A 20,488-nucleotide genomic window follows, 5' to 3' on the forward strand; every position below is an offset into this window, starting at 1 on the left:
CCATCTTTGCGCACAATAAATATTTGAGTTACTTTACCCTACCGTGTTTTATTTTTGCCCCCTTTCAGGCATACCGTCCAGGTGACCTTTGAACACTTCAGGTCAATGTTCTTGGGTTCTGTGTTCTGTTGTCCGTTCCATCCACAGGTGGACTACGAGTACAGGTGAAAGGCTGACCGCAGGTCAGCCTGTGTTTGTAGGAGGAGTCGGGCCGTATAAAGCCTGCCCTCCTTTCACCTCCTCCTCCGTTTGACGTTGGGTCTCGTGTCCCACCCACCCGTACCCCTTTTTCTTTTCATTTCACTTAATTTAATTCTTTCTAGGTTATGCCCCCTTTCAGGCATACCGTCCAGGTGACCTCGGCACACTTCAGGTCAATGTTCTTGGGTTTTGTGTTCTGTTGTCCGTTCCATCCACAGGTGGACTACGAGTACAAATTAAATATGTATTTTTTTTTTTTGCGCCGGTGACATATAACATATTTAATATGTGAGAATATGACTTAAGGCCATATTCGGGTATAGACGGGTTGAATAACACATTCATAAGGCGGGGGGCAGGATGAAGAGGGAAAATTTATGGAGACATTTTACACCACACATTTAGGGTGAAGTTCATAGGCGCAGCGCACTTGCATCTGAAAGCAGAATCCATACATGGAGAGTGAGGCCTTATTAGGGAGCTTGGGTTATCTGGATATAAAGCCCCTTTCTCAATGTCTGACCAGTGGCTAGGGGCCTGCAAACTGGAATAAGAGGCAATTGCCCTGAGATGTGAAGCACAGTAATATTAACCACTTTCTTACTGGGGACTTAAACCCCTCTTGCTGCCCAGACCAATTTTCAGCTTTCAGCGCTGATGCACTTTGAATGACCATTGCATGGTCATACAACCCTGTACTCAAATAACATTTTTATCATTTTTTCCCTAGTCGTCTTCCAGGACAGCTCTTGAGAGATGGAGTCCCTCTCATCGACCCAGGAAACATGTTACCAGCAGTTCAAAAGGCGGTCCCTCATGTCCCTGGCCAGTCTTTGTGTTTCCTCAGTTGGGGGAACATGTTGCAGAGGAACATGTGCACAGACTCTCAGGGGCTGCCTGCAGGGAAAAGGAGGCCGTTAGGATGCGGCTTCTGGAGTCTCACCTTTGGTGATGAGGGCTCGGGTACCGTCCAGCTACAACAGAGCAGACCCGTTTTTCTACTCCTCCCGGTGCCGAGGTGAGCCAGTGGGCAGTATGGCGAGGTTCCCCCAGGGGGGAAGTGGATCTCCATTTCAAAAATCCCCGTCTTTTCCGCGATGGCGGTCGGAGACGCTGAGCGTCGTACGTCCGACGGAATCGAGTCATCATTGTGCGCCGAGACTTCAAGTTCCGGGTCTCGCGAGGCGCGTCGAGTTTGAAAAAAAAAAAAAGCCCGCGCTGGGCCTACAATCCCTGACCAGCATCCAGCAATACCGGACTAGCGGCGGGATACGGAGCATTGGGGCACCATGGAGGCTAATCCCCAGAGCACTCCGGAGGACGTAGGCACCAGCTTGACCCAGGTAGGCTGCGGAGCATGCCATGTACTGGTGTTATAGGCTAGGTGTGGTGGCGGGACGGAAGGTTTCCCTTTGAGAACCCGGATACCCCTTTATCTAAGGTATCTAAGCAGTCGGATCTGGCCTTTGAAGATATGGGTCATTTAAAGGACCCAATGGATAGGAAAACTGACATTGTCCTAAAAAGGGCCTGGGACGCTTCTATGGCAGGGCTAAAACCCAGTGTTGGCTACTTCCTGTGTTGCTAGGAACCTAGAGTTCTGGTTATCTCAGTTGGAGGAACACCTCAAAGCAGGTACCCCTAGGGAAGACCTACTTAAAACCTCCCCAATGCTCTTTAAAGCAACTAGCTTGGAAAAGATTTCACCTCCAAATACGGAAAGGTTTTTTCACAGTAAGAGCTGTGAAAATGTGGAACAGACTCCCTCCAGAGGTGGTTCTGGCCAGCTCAGTAGATTGCTTTAAGAAAGGCCTGGATACTTTCCTAAATGTACAGAATATAACTGAGTACTAAGATTTGTAGGTAAAGTTGATCCAGGGTAAATCGGATTGCCTCTCGGGGGATCAGGAAGGATTTTTTTCCCCTGCTGTAGCAAATTGGATCATACTCTGCTGGGGTTTTTTGCCTTCCTCTGGATCAACTGTGGGTATGGAGTTGGGTGTATAGGATTTTACTGTGTTTTTTATTTTTGTTATTTTTTATTTTTTGTGGTTGAACTGGATGGACTTGTGTCTTTTTTTCAACCTGACTAACTATGACTAGCTTTATTTCAGACGCTGCAACTGATGCAGTAAAATTTACAGCTAAATCTGCGGCTCTTTCTGTGTCAGCTAGAAGATCCGTCTGGTTGAAAACATGGGCTGGTGACACAGCGTCTAAATCTCGGTTATGCAGTGTCCCCTTCACTGGAGACTTAGTCTTTGGGCCTGAATTAGAGACCGCCTTAGAGAGAACGGCGGACAAAAAAATCTTTTCCTGTTAAAAGGAAGAATTTCCAGAGGAAATGTTTTCGTACCCCCAAGGAAGCTGAAAAAACGGGGAAAGAATTTAAACCCAAAAAGCATTGGGAGGGACAAAAAGGGAGAGGGGGCATACTTTTTAATCGCCCCGGTCCAGATCCCAAGCCCCAGTGACGTCCGGGTTCCGGTGGGGGGAAGATTAAGCAACTTTCTTCCCCAGTGGGAAAAGACAACCTCAAACTAATTCGTTTTGAACATCAGAAGAGGTTATGCACTGGAATTCCACAGCGAACCACCATCAAAGTTCCTGGTGACAAAATTACCCAGTCACTCGGAAAAGGCCAGGGCCTTACCCTTACTAATAGGAGACATGGTAGATCAAGAGGTATTGACACCAGTCCCTATGCACGAACAGGGGGAGGGTTTTTACTCTCTCACATTTTTGTAGTCAAAAAGCCCTCAGGGAAGTTCAGACTAATTATGAACCTCCGACCCCTAAATCTCTCCATCCGTTACAAGAAATTTCGGATGGAGTCAATTTATTCAGTAAAGAATCTTCTGCAGAAAGAAGTATTCATGGCAACCCTGGATTTAGGGAGCGCCTACCTTCATATCCCAATAAGAAAGGAATGCCAGAAATTCCTTCGTATGGCAATTCAGTTTGAGTCAAAGACTTATCATTTTCAGTGCAGAGCTCTGCCCCTCGGTCTGTCATCCTCTCCAAGGATATTCTCAAAGGTTCTCGGGGAAGCACTGGTTCCCTTGAGACTCCAGTCAATATCAGTCTTACCATATCTGGACGACCTATTCCTCACGGCCCATTCAAAGACTCAACTCTGTCAAGACATACAGTTGACGCAGCAAAAGCTAAGCAGCTTGGGGTGGATTGTCAGTTTGGAGAAATCAAAGACGACTCCAACGCAAGATATCATGTACTTGGGGTACAGGATTCTGTCGGTAGACCAAAAGATTGTCTTACCGGAAGAGAAGATCTCCAATATACATCAGAGGATGTCCTTTCTTCAAACCAGTCCCGATTGCATGGTAAGGAAGGTCATGTTTGCCTTAGGGCTAATGACGTCAGCCATCCCAGCGGTGCTATGTGCCAGGTTCCACCAGAGAGATCTTCAGAACTTTCTGCTGGAACAAATAAAAGGAAAAGATCTGGAAGACTCAGTATCGATCCCCACCAAGGTGAAGCGTTCGCTGTGGTGGTGGAAGGACAGAGAGAACCTAAACAAAGGGGTTCTCTGGGTCCCTCCTATCACGTCCATTCTGACCACGGACGCGAGCAATTTGGGCTGGGGAGCCCATCTCAATACCTTCTGGGTACAAGGCAGGTGGACACCAGAAGAAAGAAGGTCCTCTTCAAATTGGAAAGAATTAGCAGCAATCTTAAAGGAGTTCTCTGACCTAAAACTTTTAACCCCCGCTGTGCCCGGGCTGTAAAAATATACAAAATAAACTGTCACTTACCTGCCTACGATCCCCCGTTGTTCCGATATCGCCGTCCCGTTCTCCGGTCCCGGGCCCCTTCCGCTTCCTGTGTGTCGGTGACTCATAGTGCGCTCAGCCTATCAGCGGCCGCAGCAATGTCCCGTCGCGGCCGCTGATAGGCTGAGCGCACTATGAGTCACCGACACACAGGAAGCGGAAGGGGCCCGGGACCGGAGAACGGGACGGCGATATCGGAACAACGGGGGATCGTAGGCAGGTAAGTGACAGTTTATTTTGTATATTTTTACAGCCCGGGCACAGCGGGGGTTAAAAGTTTTAGGTCAGAGAACTCCTTTAAGAGCTCTACTAGCCTTTCAGGACAAGCTACAAGGTCACCATCTTCAAGTTCGATCAGACAACTTGACGGCAGTAGCCTATGTGAACAAGCGGGGAGGTACCAAAAGTCCTCGCCTAATAAGAGTAGCAAAACAATTGTTCCAATGGGCAGAGAGTTATCTGAAGTCCATTTCTGCAATTCATTTGAAGGGCGAGCAGAACACTGCAGATTTTTTGAGCCGACATTTGGTGTAGAATCAAGAGTGGTCTCTGCACGTGGAAAACCTTCAAGCTCATAACGATTAACTGAGGGTATCCAGAGATAGACCTGTTTGCGACAAGGGAGAATGCCAAGGTTCCCAATTTTTGCTCTCTATACCTAGGAGATCACCCTTGGGAGGTAGATGCATTACAAATCCCATGGACCTTCAGTCTAGTTAATGCATTTCCACCACTTCGTCTCATTCCGAGAGTTTTGTCCAAGTTTCTAGTGGAGGAAACATGTCTGATTCTGGTGGCACCGTTTTGGCCCAAGAGACCTTGGTTCACAATGTTACTAAGATTAACAGATCAACCGCCATTGAGACTTCCGTACAGGCAGGACCTTCTGTCACAATATTGCACCCTCAGATACCCATGCTGAAGCTGTCAGCATGGTTGCTGAGGAAGAAATTCTGAGACAAAAAGGCCTGTCTGTAAAGGTGATCCAAACCCTGCTCCAGAGTAGAAAACCGGTTACTCGGGCCACTACGGGAAAATCTGGAAAACATTTAATTCCTGGATGGCAGATCAGGGGGAATCCAAAATGAGCATTAAAAACATCTTACAGTTTTTACAAGACGGGGTAGACAAGGGATTATCCCGGAGGACTATCAAAGTACAAATAGCAGCCTTAAGCGTTTACCTTGAAAGACGTCTACAAGAAGATCAACTTATCTCTAGATTCTGTAAGGCAATTTCCAGACAGAAACCAACTAAAACAAAAGCAACTCCAACCTGGGACCTGTCAGTCATCCTAAAAGCTTTTTTGGTTGCCCCATTTGAGCCCATCTCGGAGGCCTCTATTATACTGCTTACCTTGAAAACAGTGCTCCTAGTAGCAATTACTACAGCTCACAGAGTTAGTGAAATTCAAGCGCTTTCAATCAGAGAGCCTTTTCTTCAAATTTTGGAAGACCAAATCATTCTGAAGACAGACCCTGGGTTCCTGCCAAAGATAACATCAAATTTTCACAGGTCCCAAGATATTTTATTTTCCCTTTTGTCAGAACGCTTCTAATGAAAAGGAGAGGCAATTCCATCTTCTAGATGTATTCTAGAATATTTAGAGACAACAAACTCCTTCAGATTGACAGATTCTTTGTTTGTTCTTTTTTCTCCTGTCAGCGCAAGGGTCAGAAAGCGTCTAAAACCACAATAGCGAGGTGGATTAGGTTAGCTATTCTAGAAAGCTATAGAATAGTGGGTAAAGTTTCTCCAGGGGGTATTAATGCCCATTCCACAAGAGCACTTGCAACATCCTGGGCAGAAAGAGCTGGTGCCACCCCGGAGCAGATTTGTAAGGCAAGCATGTGGTCAAGTTTTTCCACCTTTACAAAACATTACAGATTGGATCTATTGTCCAGCCAGGATCAAGCCTTTGGGAGGAAAGTCCTCCAAGCTGTGGTCCCACCCTAATCTGGTGAGTACTTGGGGATCCTCTCAAGGGCTGTCCTGGAAGACGACTAGGGAAAACTGGAGTTAGTACTCACGGGTAACTCCTTTTCCGGTAGTCTTTCAGGACAAGCACGATCCCACCCTTTATATTTTTAGGTAATGCATTAACGTATTAACCTGTTGTAGTTATATTTTGCAGTTCCATCCTTCGGTTCTTGGTGAAGACTGGCCAGGGACCTGAGGGACCGCCTTTTGAACTGCTGGCAACGTGTTTCCTGGGTCGATGGGAGGGACTCCATCTCTCAAGGGCTGTCCTGGAAGACTACCGGAAAAGAAGTTACCAGTGAGTACTAACTTCAGTTTTTCCAACAAATAGTTTTCTTTTGGTGGCATTTTGATCGCCTCTGCGTTTTTTTTTTTTTTTTTTTTTTTATGGCAGGTAATTTTTTCTCCTTCATTGATGTACGCTGATGAGGCTGCACCGATGGGTAGCAGTGATGGCCACTGATAGGCAGCACTGCTAGGTGGCACTGATTGACACAAATGGTGGGCATTGATGGCATTTGTGGACACTGGCATGGGGTACAAATTGGCACACATGAGGCAGGTGTGCCTCCTTCCTCTTCGGGACCGATGTCCCTTGCACCTAAGCCGGATCTGTGATCACCCAAGTCTCAGTGACTCGGGTAATCACAGCACGTGAGGAGTGCACAAAGGGGGTGGGGGGGGACGTCTACTGACATCCTCTCGGCAATTGGGGTCCGCACTATTGTCTTCATTCGGCTATAGCGTGGGCCCCTAGTGGTTAATATGCGGTGCACCCCCCCAGTTCTCAGGGAAAATACCACCAAACTCGCTATAAACTCGCTATCAGTGGCAGTTCCGGGGGGAGTTCTGATCAGGCAAATTGGGTGCTCTTGATCAAGGGTGGTGTTACACACTGTGTCTCCAGTTTCACTGTGTTTCTGAATTTGTGGTGTCTTGAAGCGGTGACACCTATCCCAAAATCAGGAGATGGTGTCTCCTCCAGCCCCTACCTCTTCACATTCCTCGCCAGTCAGCTGACCTGTAGTCTCTGCCCCCCAGCCATCCTGTGAACTGAATGGGCGGCTGCGAAGAGGCTGAGTGGGCAGCCACGGGCTCCAGGAGCCCAGCTGGGCAGCTGCAAAAAGGCTGGAAGAGCAGCGTGGGCTTCAGCAACAGCCCAGGTTTACGTGACCCCAGGCAAATTGTCATTAGACCCCCTCCTTCCAGGTTGAGAACCACTGCTCTAGGTGCAGGTTGAAAAGCAATGGGGATAGTGGACATCCCTGCCGAGTGCCATTAGTCATGGTGAAGAAAGGATGACATCTGAACCTGGGCCGTGATTTGTGAACATATAACTTCTAATGCTTTAAAAAAAGTGCCTCTAAAACCAAACAACACCAAGGTGGAGAACATGTATGGCCAACTTAACCTGTCAAAAGCCTTTTGTGCATCCAGGTTAAGGGCAAGGGCTGAGTGGGAAGATCTATTCAGGAGATCAATCAATTCTATGGTGTGGTGTGTGTTGTCCCCCGCATGCCTAGTCGGGACAAAGCCCACTTGATCTTTTGTTAATTTATGGATGAATTAAGAAAGTCTAGATGTAAGTATTTTGGTAAATATTTTGTAATTTAAAACCGCTATGGGCTTGTAATTATCTAGAATGGAGGGGTCCTTGCCAGGTTTAGGGATAATGGAGATATAGGAGTGTAAGAACTGGGGATGCAGGGTTTTTTCCTTTTAAACAGAGCACCATAAAGGGTTAACACATGGGGGGGACAGAATATCAATTAACGTTTTGTAATGGAAGTAGGATAACCCATCGGGACCTGCTGACCTATGGAGTGGAAGCTCCTTGATTGTATTTAAAAGTTCCTCTTCAGTTATAGCTGTTTTAGTTTAATTAGATCTGAGGAGGATAGTTTCGGTAGCATAAGGTAAGGAAAAAAAACTGAAAACACTAAGGTCATAAATTCGAATCCCATCCAAGCTAGCACCCTGTATGTTTCACTAGTGTTTTGATGTTACAGGGTTGCTGGCCTTATTACAAAATTTCTCTGGAGGAGGTGGTTGCAGGAGGACAAGAAAAACACTCTTGCTCCATGACCAAGGACAGAGCAGTGGGTTAGGGCATCCCTGTTGGGTCCGATGGAAGACTGGGTCCAGTTTCTCGGAAGGCTTTGGTTCAGTACCCTCTGCTCCCACCAGACAGTTTTTTTTTTTTTATCCCCCACAGATCCATACTTGCCAGCCTAGTTTTGGAAGACTGAGGGGTATTGTTGGATTCCTTGCTCAAGAGACTGAACTCCCTTCTGAAAGGGACCTGTGATTGTTTGCATCGTAGGAAAATTAACTATGGCATTTATACTGGTGTCGCGCATCTCAGAATATTGTCTGGCCCAGTTGCAGACACACGTTGATGCACAGTCAGTAAGGGGACGGGCAGCCCCCCCAAGTGGTGGGTGATGAACAACATGTCCAAGACTGTGTGATATCCCTCCCACAGAGGACTTGTTTGTCCTGGGCTAGAGGCAATTCTTGAATTGCATAGCGGACAGGAAGAGACCTTCCTGTGAAATAAAAGGGTGACACAGCACCCTATCTCATCTGATGACAGAAGTTATGACTTAACTCGGTGGAAACCTCATCTTGCAGTTGCAGGCACTTTCATCGGAATAGCCTATAGGGCGGTTAACCCTAGGATCTCTGGTTTCCTCCTATAAAACGTCCTCTTTGGGCCTAAACCAGTATAGGGTTGCCGCTCTTGGGTAGATGTCGCTCAGAGGTGGCATTTTCCCAGGTGTTGTGTTCTCTGTCCTGAGGGCTCTGGGAACCTGGTGGTCTGGCTACTAAGAGGGATCCCTTTAAGATTACATTTTATGCCCAATTTACCTGAGTTACGACAGCTGGACCAGTTTTAGGTCTGCAGTCTCCCAAGTAGGACCAAACTGTACTCATTGTAGGCCCAGGTGGGATCTTCCTTTGAACTTTGATTTATGTGTCAAAAAGGGGGTTTCCTACCTTGTTTTGCAGGGACTAAGGGTTACAATTTCTAGCCACTACCTGGGCAAGATGACATTGGCCAACATTCAAACAAGCCTATATGTAGGGAAATCTCGGAGAAGCTGATGCTACTCTGTGCCAGATCTGTGCAATGGCAACATGATTCAGCTCTCTGGCTGATCTTGCCAGCAAAGGGATCAGGCTTTTTGGACACAGAGTCCTGTATTCCCACCCTAAGGGTAAGTGCTTGCTTATCCTCTCATAGGTGGCTGTCCTGAAAAACGATATGGGAAAATTTGAGTTACTTACTGGTAACATCTTTTCCATTAGCCTTTCAGGACAGCACCGTGTACCCAATTCGGGAACCATCAAAAAAGGAAATTTTATGGTGTCTTGTGTCTCCCCAGCTGTCCGGAGTTGCTCTTGAAAGATGGAGGAGCCGGCGGGGAAGCATGCCTTTTTGAATCTAGGCTGGGTGGTCTTTCCTAAGAAGGGAGGAGCCTATGTCTCTCAAAGGTGGCTGTCCTGAAAGACTCCTGGAAAAGAAGTTGACAACAAGTAACTCTAATTTCTCAAATCACCTTTCAGGACAACCTTGGAGAGAGCGCAGCTTTGCCTCTTTTACAGTAAACACACACGGCCTTTTAAATCCCTCCTCTTCCACCAGGCCTCAGTTATTGTTTCCTCCGCCATGGTGGAAGCAACATGCTGGAACAAGGGAGCTGCCTTTTTTTTTTTTTTTTTTTTTCCTCTCCAAGGTTGGAGGGTAAAGGCTTACCTTAAATTTTCTGCCAGGAGTGCAGCGACCATCCCAACACCCCCACCTCAAGCAGAGGGTGTTCCAGAGTCTCCAGTCTCTCCTTCTAATGTTCTCAGGCCCCAGAAAAGGGGAGAAAGCTTCTAAAAGTACGTTGGGCAGATGGCTTAGACATGCGATTGGAGGCCTATCACGCTAAAGGAGAAATTACTCCCTCAGGTATTGCTGCTCACTCTGAGGTCAACAGCAGTTTCCGGGGCCAAAGGTGCTGGTGCTTCGCCTGATCAGATTTGTAAGGCTGCCACTTAGTCCAACTATTCAACATTTCTCCGGCATTATAGGTTGGACTTGCTGTATGCCACAGATCAAGCCTTTGGCAGAAAGGTACTGCAGGCAGTAGTCCCGCCCTAGAGTAAGTTATCCTCTCCAAGGTTGTCCTGAAAGGCCATTTGAGAAAGACTTAGACTTACCGGTGACGGTATTTCTAAAAGCCTTTCATTCAGGACAACCGCTATTTCCCTCCCTAATATATCTTGAGAAGTATTGGTTAAAAAGGATGTAAAGGTTCTTCTTTTTTTTTTTTTTTAAATGGGTTCCTTTTTTTTAGTTTAGTGCATTGTTCATTTTTTCTTTTCACTTTATTTTTATTTTTTTCTTTGCTTTCTCTTCTAAATGTTTTTTTCTTTGTCTGAATTTAGCACTTCCTGTTTTCTCCTCGGTAAGCTTGCCCCCATCATCCGAGCTGTTCTGGCTGGGGGTTAGTCAGCCAGAACAGCTTACTGAGGAGGAACAGGAAGTGGGAAATTCAGACAAAGAAAACAAAGAACATAAACATTTTAGAAGGGAAATCTAAGGAAAAGTTTAGTGAACCAACAATGCACCAACTTAAAGGAACCTATTTAGAAAATAAAAAACAAACCTTTACAACCCCTTTAACATGATTGTTGTAGTTCTTCTGTGCTTTGTTTTCCAGTTTGTTTGAGACCACACAATAACTGAGGCCATGGTCGAAGAGGGATTTAGGCTGCGTGTGGTTCCTGTAAAAGAGGCTGAGCTGCACTCTTTCCAAGGCTGTCCTGAAAGGCTCTTAGAAATACCGTCACCGGTAAGTCCCCTTTCACACTTGTATGACTTGTCCCACGATTTTGAACTGCAAAATCGCATGACAAGTCAAAGTTTCCTCAGGGTACAAGATGGAGTTTCTCTCTTGCCCACCGAACAGATTTTTTTTTTTTTTGCGGTGGGGCGGTTCAAGACCTGCTGATACGCGGGGTGATCATTCCTGTCCCAGTACAGGAACGGTTTGAGGGGTTTTACTCAAATCTGTTCGTAGTACCAAAAAGGGGGGGGGGTTGGGTTCGTCCAATCCTGGATCTTAGGGCCCTCAATTGCTTTGTGAAGGCACAAAGGTTCCGGATGGAGTTGGTTCGCTCTGTCGCTTGGATATCAAGGACGCATACTTGCATGTCCCCATATGCAACAAGCATCAGAGATGTCTGCGCTTTGCGGTCGGGGAAAACCACTAGCAATTTGTGGCTCTCATCTTTGGCCTGGCATCAGCACCAAGGGTGTTCACCAAGGTGCTCGCCCGATTCTGGTCCTACTAAGACAGCGTGGCATCGCTATCGTGGGCTACTTGGACGATCTTCTACTGAGGGCCACTTCCAGCTCAGAATTAGAGGTGAGTGTGTCTATAACCTGTCAGACCCTCCGACTTTGGGTGCTGAACACTCAGAAGTCCGTATTGGTGCAGACTCAACACCTAGTGTATCTGGGGTTGATTCTGTACTCAAATGAAAGTGTAATACTGCGCTAACAAGGAAGTGTAAATGGCAAGAAATAATAAGTCGGCAGCAGCTTAACCACTAGCCGACCAGCCACCGTCATTATACGGCGGCAGGTCGGCTCTCCTGGGCGAGAGCCCGTAGCTATACGTCCTATCGTATAGCCGCCACTAGGGGGCGCGTGCGCGCCGCCGGAGGCGCGCGCGCTCCCCCCCGACTCCCGTGCGTGTGCCCGGCGGGCGCGATCGCCGCCGGGCACACGCGATCGCTCGGTACAGAGCGGGGAACGGGAGCTGTGTGTGTAAACACACAGCTCTCGTTCCTGTCAGCAGGGGAAATGCTGATCTTCGGTTCATACAATGTATGAACAGAAAATCAGTGTTTCCCCTAGTGAGGCCACCCCCCCCCCACAGTAAGAACACACCTAGGCATACTTAACCCCTTCCCCGCCCCCTAGTGTTAACCCCTTCACTGCCAGTGGCATTTTTATAGTAATCTAATGCATTTTTATAGCACTGATCGCTATAAAAATGCCAATGGTCCCAAAAATGTGTCAAAAATGTCCGAAGTGTCCGCCATAATGTCGCAATACCGAAAAAAAAATCGCTGATCGCCGCCATTACTAGTAAAAAAAATATTAATAAAAATGCCATAAAAATACCCCCTATTTTGTAAACGCTATAACTTTTGCGCAAACCAATCGATAAACGCTTATTGCGATTTTTTTTACGAAAAATATGTAGAAGAATACATATCGGCCTAAACTGAGGAAAAAAAAAGTTTTTTTATATATTTTTGGGGGATATTTATTACAGCAAAAAGTAAAAAATATTAATTTTTTTTTAAATTGTCGCTCTATTTTTGTTTATAGCGCAAAAAATAAAAACCGCAGAGGTGATCAAATACCACCAAAAGAAAGCTCTATTTGTGGGAAAAAAAGGACGCCAATTTTGTTTGGGAGCCACGTCGCACGACCGCGCAATTGTCAGTTAAAGCGGCGCAGTCCCGAATCGCAAAAAGTCCTCTGGTCTTTGGGCAGCAATATGTTCCGGGGGTTAAGTGGTTAAAATGTGGAATAAACGTAAAAGGTTAAAAAAAAAAAAAAAGCTGAGCTACAATACAATGACTAAAATTTAAAGGGGTTGTAAAGGTGTTTTTTTTTTTTTTTCTAAATAAATGGGTTTCTTTTTAAGCTAGTGCATTGTTGGGTCACTTACTTTTTCCTTCGACTTCCCTTCTAAATGTTTTTTTTTTCTTTGTCTGAATTTCTCACTTCCTGTTTCTCCTCAGTAAGCTGTTCTAAATGACTTTCCACTGTTCGGATGATGGTGGAAAGCTTACTGAGGAGAAAAAGAAAGTGAGAAATTCAAACAAAGAAAAAAAAAACATTTAGAAGGGAAATCGAAGGAAAAAGTAAGTGAACCAACAATGCACTAGCTTAAAGGAACCAATTTAGAGAATTAAAGACAAACCTTTTATAACCCCTTTAAATTAAAGCCAATAGTATTTATGTGATTTGAAGTGATCCTCAATTGATCACTGATGAAAAAGTGAAATTTAAAATATATAAAAATAAAAAGCCACATAGGAAAAAGTCTATGAATACAAGTCCAATAGGGTTTTGAAAGTGAGAATAGGTCACACACTTGAAGGTGCCAGCAGAAGTAATGAATCCAACAATTCACCGCAAAGCACTCGTGATCCACCACCGTGAGGGTTTTGTGCTTACCAGAAATAGGCTGGCAAACAGCCTATGTGAGCAAAACTGCAGGTATCGGTCACACTCCTCCGGTTCGGACAATTGCTGGACACTGGATAAACTTCTATTACTCAGGAATCACCACCAAAAATATGTAAAAGGCTCACATAGCGGAATACAGTTAAACCATAGATGTTTATTAAAAAGAACAAAATATGCACTTACAATATGTAGATTAAAAGAAGCATAATAACAAGGGTGTTTGTGTAAAGAAGCCGGACGGTATACGAGCGCCCGTCCTTTTGCGGCCGGCTTTTGTCGTCATCGCAGGCTGAGGCCTGACGGATTCAATGATTTTTCTACTATGAGGAGGGCTCGGAAGTTATCCTCTAGGAAGATTTACTGTCGCACTTGGAAGGCCTACATATCCATTTGTGAGGAAATGAGGTGGAATCCACGTACTTGTTCAGTTTCCAGAGTCCTGCTGTTCTTACAGCGGTGGGAGGACCAAAAGCTTGCCTAAAGTACGATTTGAGGGGCAGATTTCTGCCCCGGCTGTCTTCTCCCCCCCCCCCCCCCCCCCCCCCCCCCAACGACCCCTGGCGGCTCACTCTCTGAGTACGTTTGTGCAGAGGGTTAGACATGTGGCCCCTCTGGTCCGTCCTCCACTACCACCTGAACCTGGTCTTCTCGGTGCTTCAGAAACCACCGTTTACGAACATTAGGGAAATTCCCTTGTTGCCGCTTTCTCAGAAAGTGGTCTTTTTGGTGGCTATTACGTCAGTTAGACGGCTTTCTGAGCTTGCAGCCTCTTCGTGCAAGGCTCTCTATCTGGTCTTCCACAAGGATAAGGTGGTGCTGCGTCCGCAGCATTCTTTTCTGCCTAAGGTCCATCTCAATGAGGACCTTGTACTTCAATCCGTGTGTCCTTGTCCGTCGCATCCTAAAGATGCAGCGTTTCATTCCTTGGACGTTGTCCGAGCTATGAGAGTATACTTGGCTGCTACCGCTCCGTTCCGGAGGTCAGACTCACTGTTTGTTTCGGTGGCTGTTCCCAAGAAGGACCTGGTGGTCTTGTTGGCCCCCATCTTGAGGTGAATCCGACTGATCGTGATTCAGGCTTGCACCATAAAGGGTTGGGCGCCCCCTTTTCTGTCACGGCATATTCGACCAGGGCAATAGGTGTTTCTTGGGCTTTCCGACATTAAGCATCTGTTTTTCCAGGTGTGTAAGTCGGCGACTTGGTCGTCCGTTCACACTTTCACAAAATTCTGATGTGAATGTATCTTCGTTTTGCTTCTTTCGGCCGCAAAGTTTTGCAAGCGGCTGTTTAGAGTTGCAACTCCTCCGTTGAGGAGCTCTATTTTTGTTTTGGGGTGAAGTTTGTTTTAATGCTGTTCCCACCCCTCGTTTTTTGACACTACTTTGGGATGTCCCGCTTTGTCAAGATCACTGCTGTGTCCGTCCATGAACAAAAGAGAAAATAGGATTTTTGTACTCCACCGTAAAAACCTTTTCGGAGTTCATGGCCGGACACTGCACTCCTCCATTTTGAGTTTGTACTGCTTTTTGATGAACTGAGCTGCGAGATGCAGAGAGAGGTTATTCCCAGAGGGACCACCCCCTGGGCGGTACTGTACTGTGTGTGATGTGTTGAACACTTTCTACAAGTTTCTGCCTAGTCGCTCCTGAATGAAGGCTAATACCCACTTTGTCAAGATTACTGCTGTGTCCGTCCATGAACTCGGAGAAAAGGATTTTACGGTGAGTACAAAAATCTATTTTTTTTATCTTTTTTTTTAACTGTTTCTTAAAGCGTAACTCTCTTGTTGAGGAAAAACATTCTCTCTTGGGTGATCTATGTACTTCACAAGAATTTTAACAAACTTTGTTGCAGATTCCTACCTTTTTGTTATTCTAAAGAAATCACTGTTTGTTCCTCTGTGCTGAGTGGGTCTAATGGATGTGGTTTCATAATTTATAAATCGGCTGCTGCACCTGTAAACCTCTGAGGAAAGCTGTTGGGCCTGCATTCTTTTAGCCGTGATTTCCTATTGCAAGTATTTCACCAAAAAATATTTTTGTTCCAGGAGATGCCTGAAATCTGACTTGTATCTTAGTATAGACTTCTGTGAAAATTGGTTAGCCACTCACACAGAAGCAAGAAAATAAATATTTAAAGGGTAACTCCACTTTCCTGGGGGGATAGCAAATGAAAAAAGATAGCATATACAATTGCGACACAAGTCATATTGCAATTGAAGGCTGTAATGAGACCCTGGCTCCCTCGCTTCTGCCCTCCCGACACTCCTCTGCTACTAGTGAATCAGCTTGCAGATTGCAACGTCTAATGGTTCGGTCATCCAAGGCTCCGGGATCCGAATTACAGCTATGTGCCATTCGAGATTCATTAGAACAAATACCAGGCAGGCTGTATGTAAGTTCAAACAGGAAGACCTCTGTTGGAAGTACACAACACTCTTTTTAAACAGAATTTGGAACATCCCGCCCCCAACAATCGCTTTCCTATTGGTCAATTGTAAAGTACATCGAGTTCTCCTTCAGGTCCTCTTAGGCATGCAAATGAGGACTTGAACATGAGTAGGGGTGCAACGGATCAAAAAACTCACGGATCGGATCGATCCTCGGATCAGGAGTCACGGATCGGATAATTTTCAGATCAGTAAAAAAAAAAAAAATGATTTATGAAAAAAAGTCGGATTCAAGTCTGGGCTCTAGCTGGGCCAATGGCTCTATATGGTAATGTCCACCATTGCCCCCCCCCCCCACTCGTCACTGTAATGTCCACCATTGTCCCCCACTCGTCATCACCATCACTGTTCCAGACCAGTCCAACATTGCCCCCACACTAGTAAAGAACACTGTGAGTCTCCGTCCTTCATAGCAGCGCTCACTGTTCCCCCTCAAGCTCCACGCGTTCATCCTGATTCCCAGAGCGCCGCCAATCCGGTCAGCTGATGGTTTTTAATACCCATATTATAAGTGCAGTTAAAATATGACAGTGCAATGTTAAAAACTAAAAAGTGTTTGTTGTTTAAACAGTTAAATATGCCAGCATTGGACTCCGCAGATACCTTCAGTCTACAACTTAGCAATCACCAACACTTGTGTAAAAGATAATATTCCGCTAAATTCATATAATCTAGATTTTCAATAAACCAGAACAAAAACCTGAGTGAACATGTGTAGACGCATTTTGAAGCAACATACTATTGCAAAGCAAAACCTCTTTGTCATTTTTGTAGTCAGTGTGTAGAAATTGCAGTTTATATTTCAGACACTAGGGGGAGTTGCTGAATTTTGACAGATGGTTAAGCAGACATGCATAGCTATAGGGAGTTAATAGCTTTGAGCTGTTGTTTGTTATTGCCGATCTGTGATTGGTTGGGGTGGAGCAAGATGGCCGCCGCTCCGGAGCTAGGCCGAAGCCGGGGACTTTCCTACGGCCGAGGCTCCGGAGCGCTCCGCGGATCGCGCCGATCCGAACGGGATGACCCGTTCGGATCACGGATCGGTGAGGATCCGTTGCACCCCTAAACACGAGTCAGCAGGGATTGGTCCGATAGCTTGAATGGAGGGACTGTTATGTGTATTGAGACGGAAGCCCCAGGGGCAATCAATGTACACAGTAGCCAGACACAGAACAATGGAGTCGTCTGGCCTTAAGACAGAGCAGAAGATCCCCCACTGTGTAACAGATTTCAAAGAGATACCCTTCAGCATTCCAAGGTCCATGACAAAGGCTATTGCATAATTATCTTTCCTTTACAATCAGCAGCTCTGTAATTTTCTGAAATTGCAATGCAATATGGCTACCTGGAGGTGTTCTGTCTACAGTATGTGTACAAAATGCCCTCCAGAAACATAATTTTCTCTCTATATAGTAATATGCATGTTTTATAGTGCCGGCCCTATGTTTGCGACATGGTTATAAAGTCACATCTGTTACAATATCTTATCCTCTGCTTTAGGAACATAAATACAGTGTGCACATTTTTTTTTATAACAATAAAAAAATAAAGCAAAATGCCTTCTTTACCTAGCTCTGTGTGGTCACATGTCCTTGTGCTGTTCTCCTTGATCTAGGAAGTACCTTGGGGGGGGGGGGCTGAGATTCCCCTCTGGCGTATGCAAGCTAGCAGAAAGACATGTGACCACACAGCAGAGCTGGGCAGAGAAGGTATTTAGCTTTTATAATGATCAAGTACAGCGTGTGTGAAACGGAGGATAAACGTATTGAATAACAGATGTTGCTTTACAACCACAGGAGCAGCTGCAGCAGAAAACTTAATAAAGGCAGGAGGGAAGGGGCAGGGAAGAGATTGTGTCACACACGGCAGGATGATGGAGGCGGGTAATCTGACCATGCCATCGGGGATCAGCAGCCATAAGCTGATAAGCGTGGTCAGTACACACAGGGAATGCAGGAACAGGAAGGATCAACCAGGTATTGTACAACATGGAAAGGGACATGGCAAAAGCACTGTGCTATAACTCGTGCCTTTAGGTGACGGACGCTTTTTTTATTTTTTTGCTTTGATTTTGTTATGTTTTACAACCACTTTAAGCACTGTTACTGTCTTCATTGCAATCTTATTATTTTTGTCTTTTAAGATCAAGATCTGGTGAAATGGACAAAATTAAAAGGGAAACGAGCCAGAAGAAATCTTTATCTGACTCTGATCAAGATGACCGATGCAACACAGACGGAGAGAGAAAATCGTCATCTACGTGCTCACTATCTTCTGTGTCTTCTTCATCACCAGCAAGGTCACAGAGCCCAAAGGGGATTTCTTTTGGAGGTCTTGCTCTGCAAGATTGTTTGAATCTAAAAGATGAAAACAAGAAAAAAAAGGAGCTTATGAAAGCTATGGAAACGCCAGAGGAAAAAAGAGCCAGGCGTTTAGCCAAAAAAGAAGCCAAAGAGAGAAAGAAACGGGAGAACATGGGCTGGGGAAAAGAGTACATGGGGTACACGAATACGGATAACCCATTTGGAGATAACAACTTGCTAGGCACTTTTACCTGGAGCAAGGTTAGATTTACAAATTTTGCTGTCAATTTAAAAGTTGTACAAAGGCACACCTGTGTGATGAATACCTATACTAATAGGTATTAGGAATACCTATACTAATTGTTGTAAAGGTTTTGTTTTTTATTTTCTAAATGGGCTCCTTTAAGCTATTGCATTGTTGGTTCACTTACTTTTTTCCTTCAATTTCCCTTCTAAATGTTTTTTTTTTTATCTTTGTCTGAATTTCTCACTTCCTGTTCCTCCTCGGTAAGCTTGCCCCCATCATCCGAGCCATTCTGGCTGGTGGTTAGTCGGCATGCTTGCTCCCCCTCCCTTGGGGCTACATCCCTGCGGGGAGACCTTATGTTCACAGCCACGCATTGCATGTGTGGGGCAGTGATGAGCAAAACCGAACATCGTACAAGAAAAAGCTATCAATGACGTTGTGATGCGATTCAATCACTAAGACATACATAAACCATAATTAATGAAATGGCATACATTATCGTTTGGGGGGGGATGGTGTGGGGACATTGTCCGCAGTCTCTGACCATCTCCTCCTAGTATTTTGGGGGAGTATGGAGCTCCTCTTTAAATTGTCTGCTGTGTTTGTTCTTGTAAAAAAAGAAAAGATAAAATCAAAAAAGCGCATGGGCAGTAACCGCGATGCATTGCGTAATCAAATCGTTGACAGGATAATCGAATCGTGAGACCAGTGACGACACGCTCAGCTACATTTTTGTGTGTGTATATATATTTACAAAATACTCCTGAAAATAAAATGGAACCCCTCAAGGCAGTGCAATACAAAAGACAAAATAAGCCTAGTTTGTTTTTTTTTTTTTTTAATTCATATTTTTTTCTGGTCAGTTCCCTATTGTTTATCCCATATACTGACATGCTGTATTGCTTTGTAGTTGTCAGTATACTTTTTTTATTTCAGATTATTTTAACTTTTACACATAAGGGAACACGGCAGTGTGCCTTTTTGGCTTCACGCCAGGAACCCTACTGCACATGCGTGAGGCCCGGCTCCTCTCTCCTATTGGCCTTGACTCCCGAAAGTAGGAAAGGACACCTGTCAGACTATGCCCCCCCCCCCACCCCCGAAAGGTGGCAATTGTGGCACTGAGGGGGGGGGGGGAAATCAGATGAGCGGTTGAAACTCTGCTTTGATTTTAGTGTGTGTGCGTGTGTGTGTGTGTGTTTGTTTTTTTTTTTGTTTTTTAAACTTGGATTTAGCTGCACTATGTGGAAGCCTTCCTCCCCTTTTTCTTCTTCTTCTTCTTCTTCTTCTGCACATCTAAATGGGACCTTACTATGATTGTTTTTTTTTTTTTTTTTTTTTCATTCAAAGTCTTTTATTGAAAGATTTAAAGATAATAACAAAAAGATCATACATACAATGAACTTTTCATCGCAGACGCAGCTGGATAAAAACACCTGAAGGATTGCCAAAAATCAGGTTATGCATTCGAATAGAAACAATACGTTTTCAAACAGGCCTAGCTCCCTGGGAGCAACAGAGCCAACCAGGTGCTATACGTTCTGAAATAGCAAGCAAACTTTGTGGTATTGTATGCAGTGAGTGGCAATTTGACTTCACATAACATTGCGACTACGATTGCATCAACAAATTCTGTTGTGGATCATATGAAAACGGGAGCAGTAGCTGCAACCGCTCCATCTGAACTTTCATAAGAGAGGGTAGGAATTAGGTGTAGTAATGAAGAAGAAGAAATACAAAGGGATAGGGAGGGGGAAGGATGGGGGGGGGGGGGGGAAGACTCAGTGGTACTTGAAATATACGGCCACGCTGCTGAAGAGGTCCTCCCAGGGAATTACCCCGTCATCGCCATCTCGTATTCCCGTGAGTACCTAAAAGAGAACCAGTGTTGCCAGGTATCGTGAAAGCTCTCGACCGAACCCCTGTCCTGAGCCAAGGTATCTTCCATCTCACAGACCTCAGCTACTCTATGGAGCCAGTCGGGGATGGTCGGAACCTTTACAGAGTTCCAGTGTAGGGGTATTAGGGATTTGGCTGCGTTTAAGAGGTGCATGGTCAAGGACCTCTTATATCGTGTCAACGAGAAGGAGGACAAGTGTAATAAGCTGCAAGCGGCATTCAAGACTAGTTTGGTTTCTGTGATTTGTTTAATTAGGCGATGTGTCTTCTCCCAGAAGGCAGAGATCGAGGGGCAGCTCCACCAAATGTGGAGCAATGTGCCCCTCTCCGTCTGGCACCTCCAGCATGTG

General features: G+C 45.4%; 1 protein-coding gene across 1 annotated transcript in view; it reads left to right on the plus strand.

Moving 5' to 3' along the window:
• LOC120911110 (cactin-like) overlaps positions 1 to 20,488 on the plus strand; it is a 232,583-nt gene that overhangs the window by 28,996 nt on the left and 183,099 nt on the right. The window contains exon 2 of the mRNA XM_040322514.1: positions 17,833 to 18,253. Coding sequence (XP_040178448.1) covers positions 17,833 to 18,253 — 421 coding nt within the window. The remainder of the gene's footprint in view (positions 1 to 17,832; positions 18,254 to 20,488) is intronic.

This window comes from Rana temporaria, chromosome 1 (genome assembly GCF_905171775.1).
Source record: "Rana temporaria chromosome 1, aRanTem1.1, whole genome shotgun sequence".
In the NCBI taxonomy this organism is placed as follows: Eukaryota; Metazoa; Chordata; class Amphibia; order Anura; family Ranidae; genus Rana; species Rana temporaria.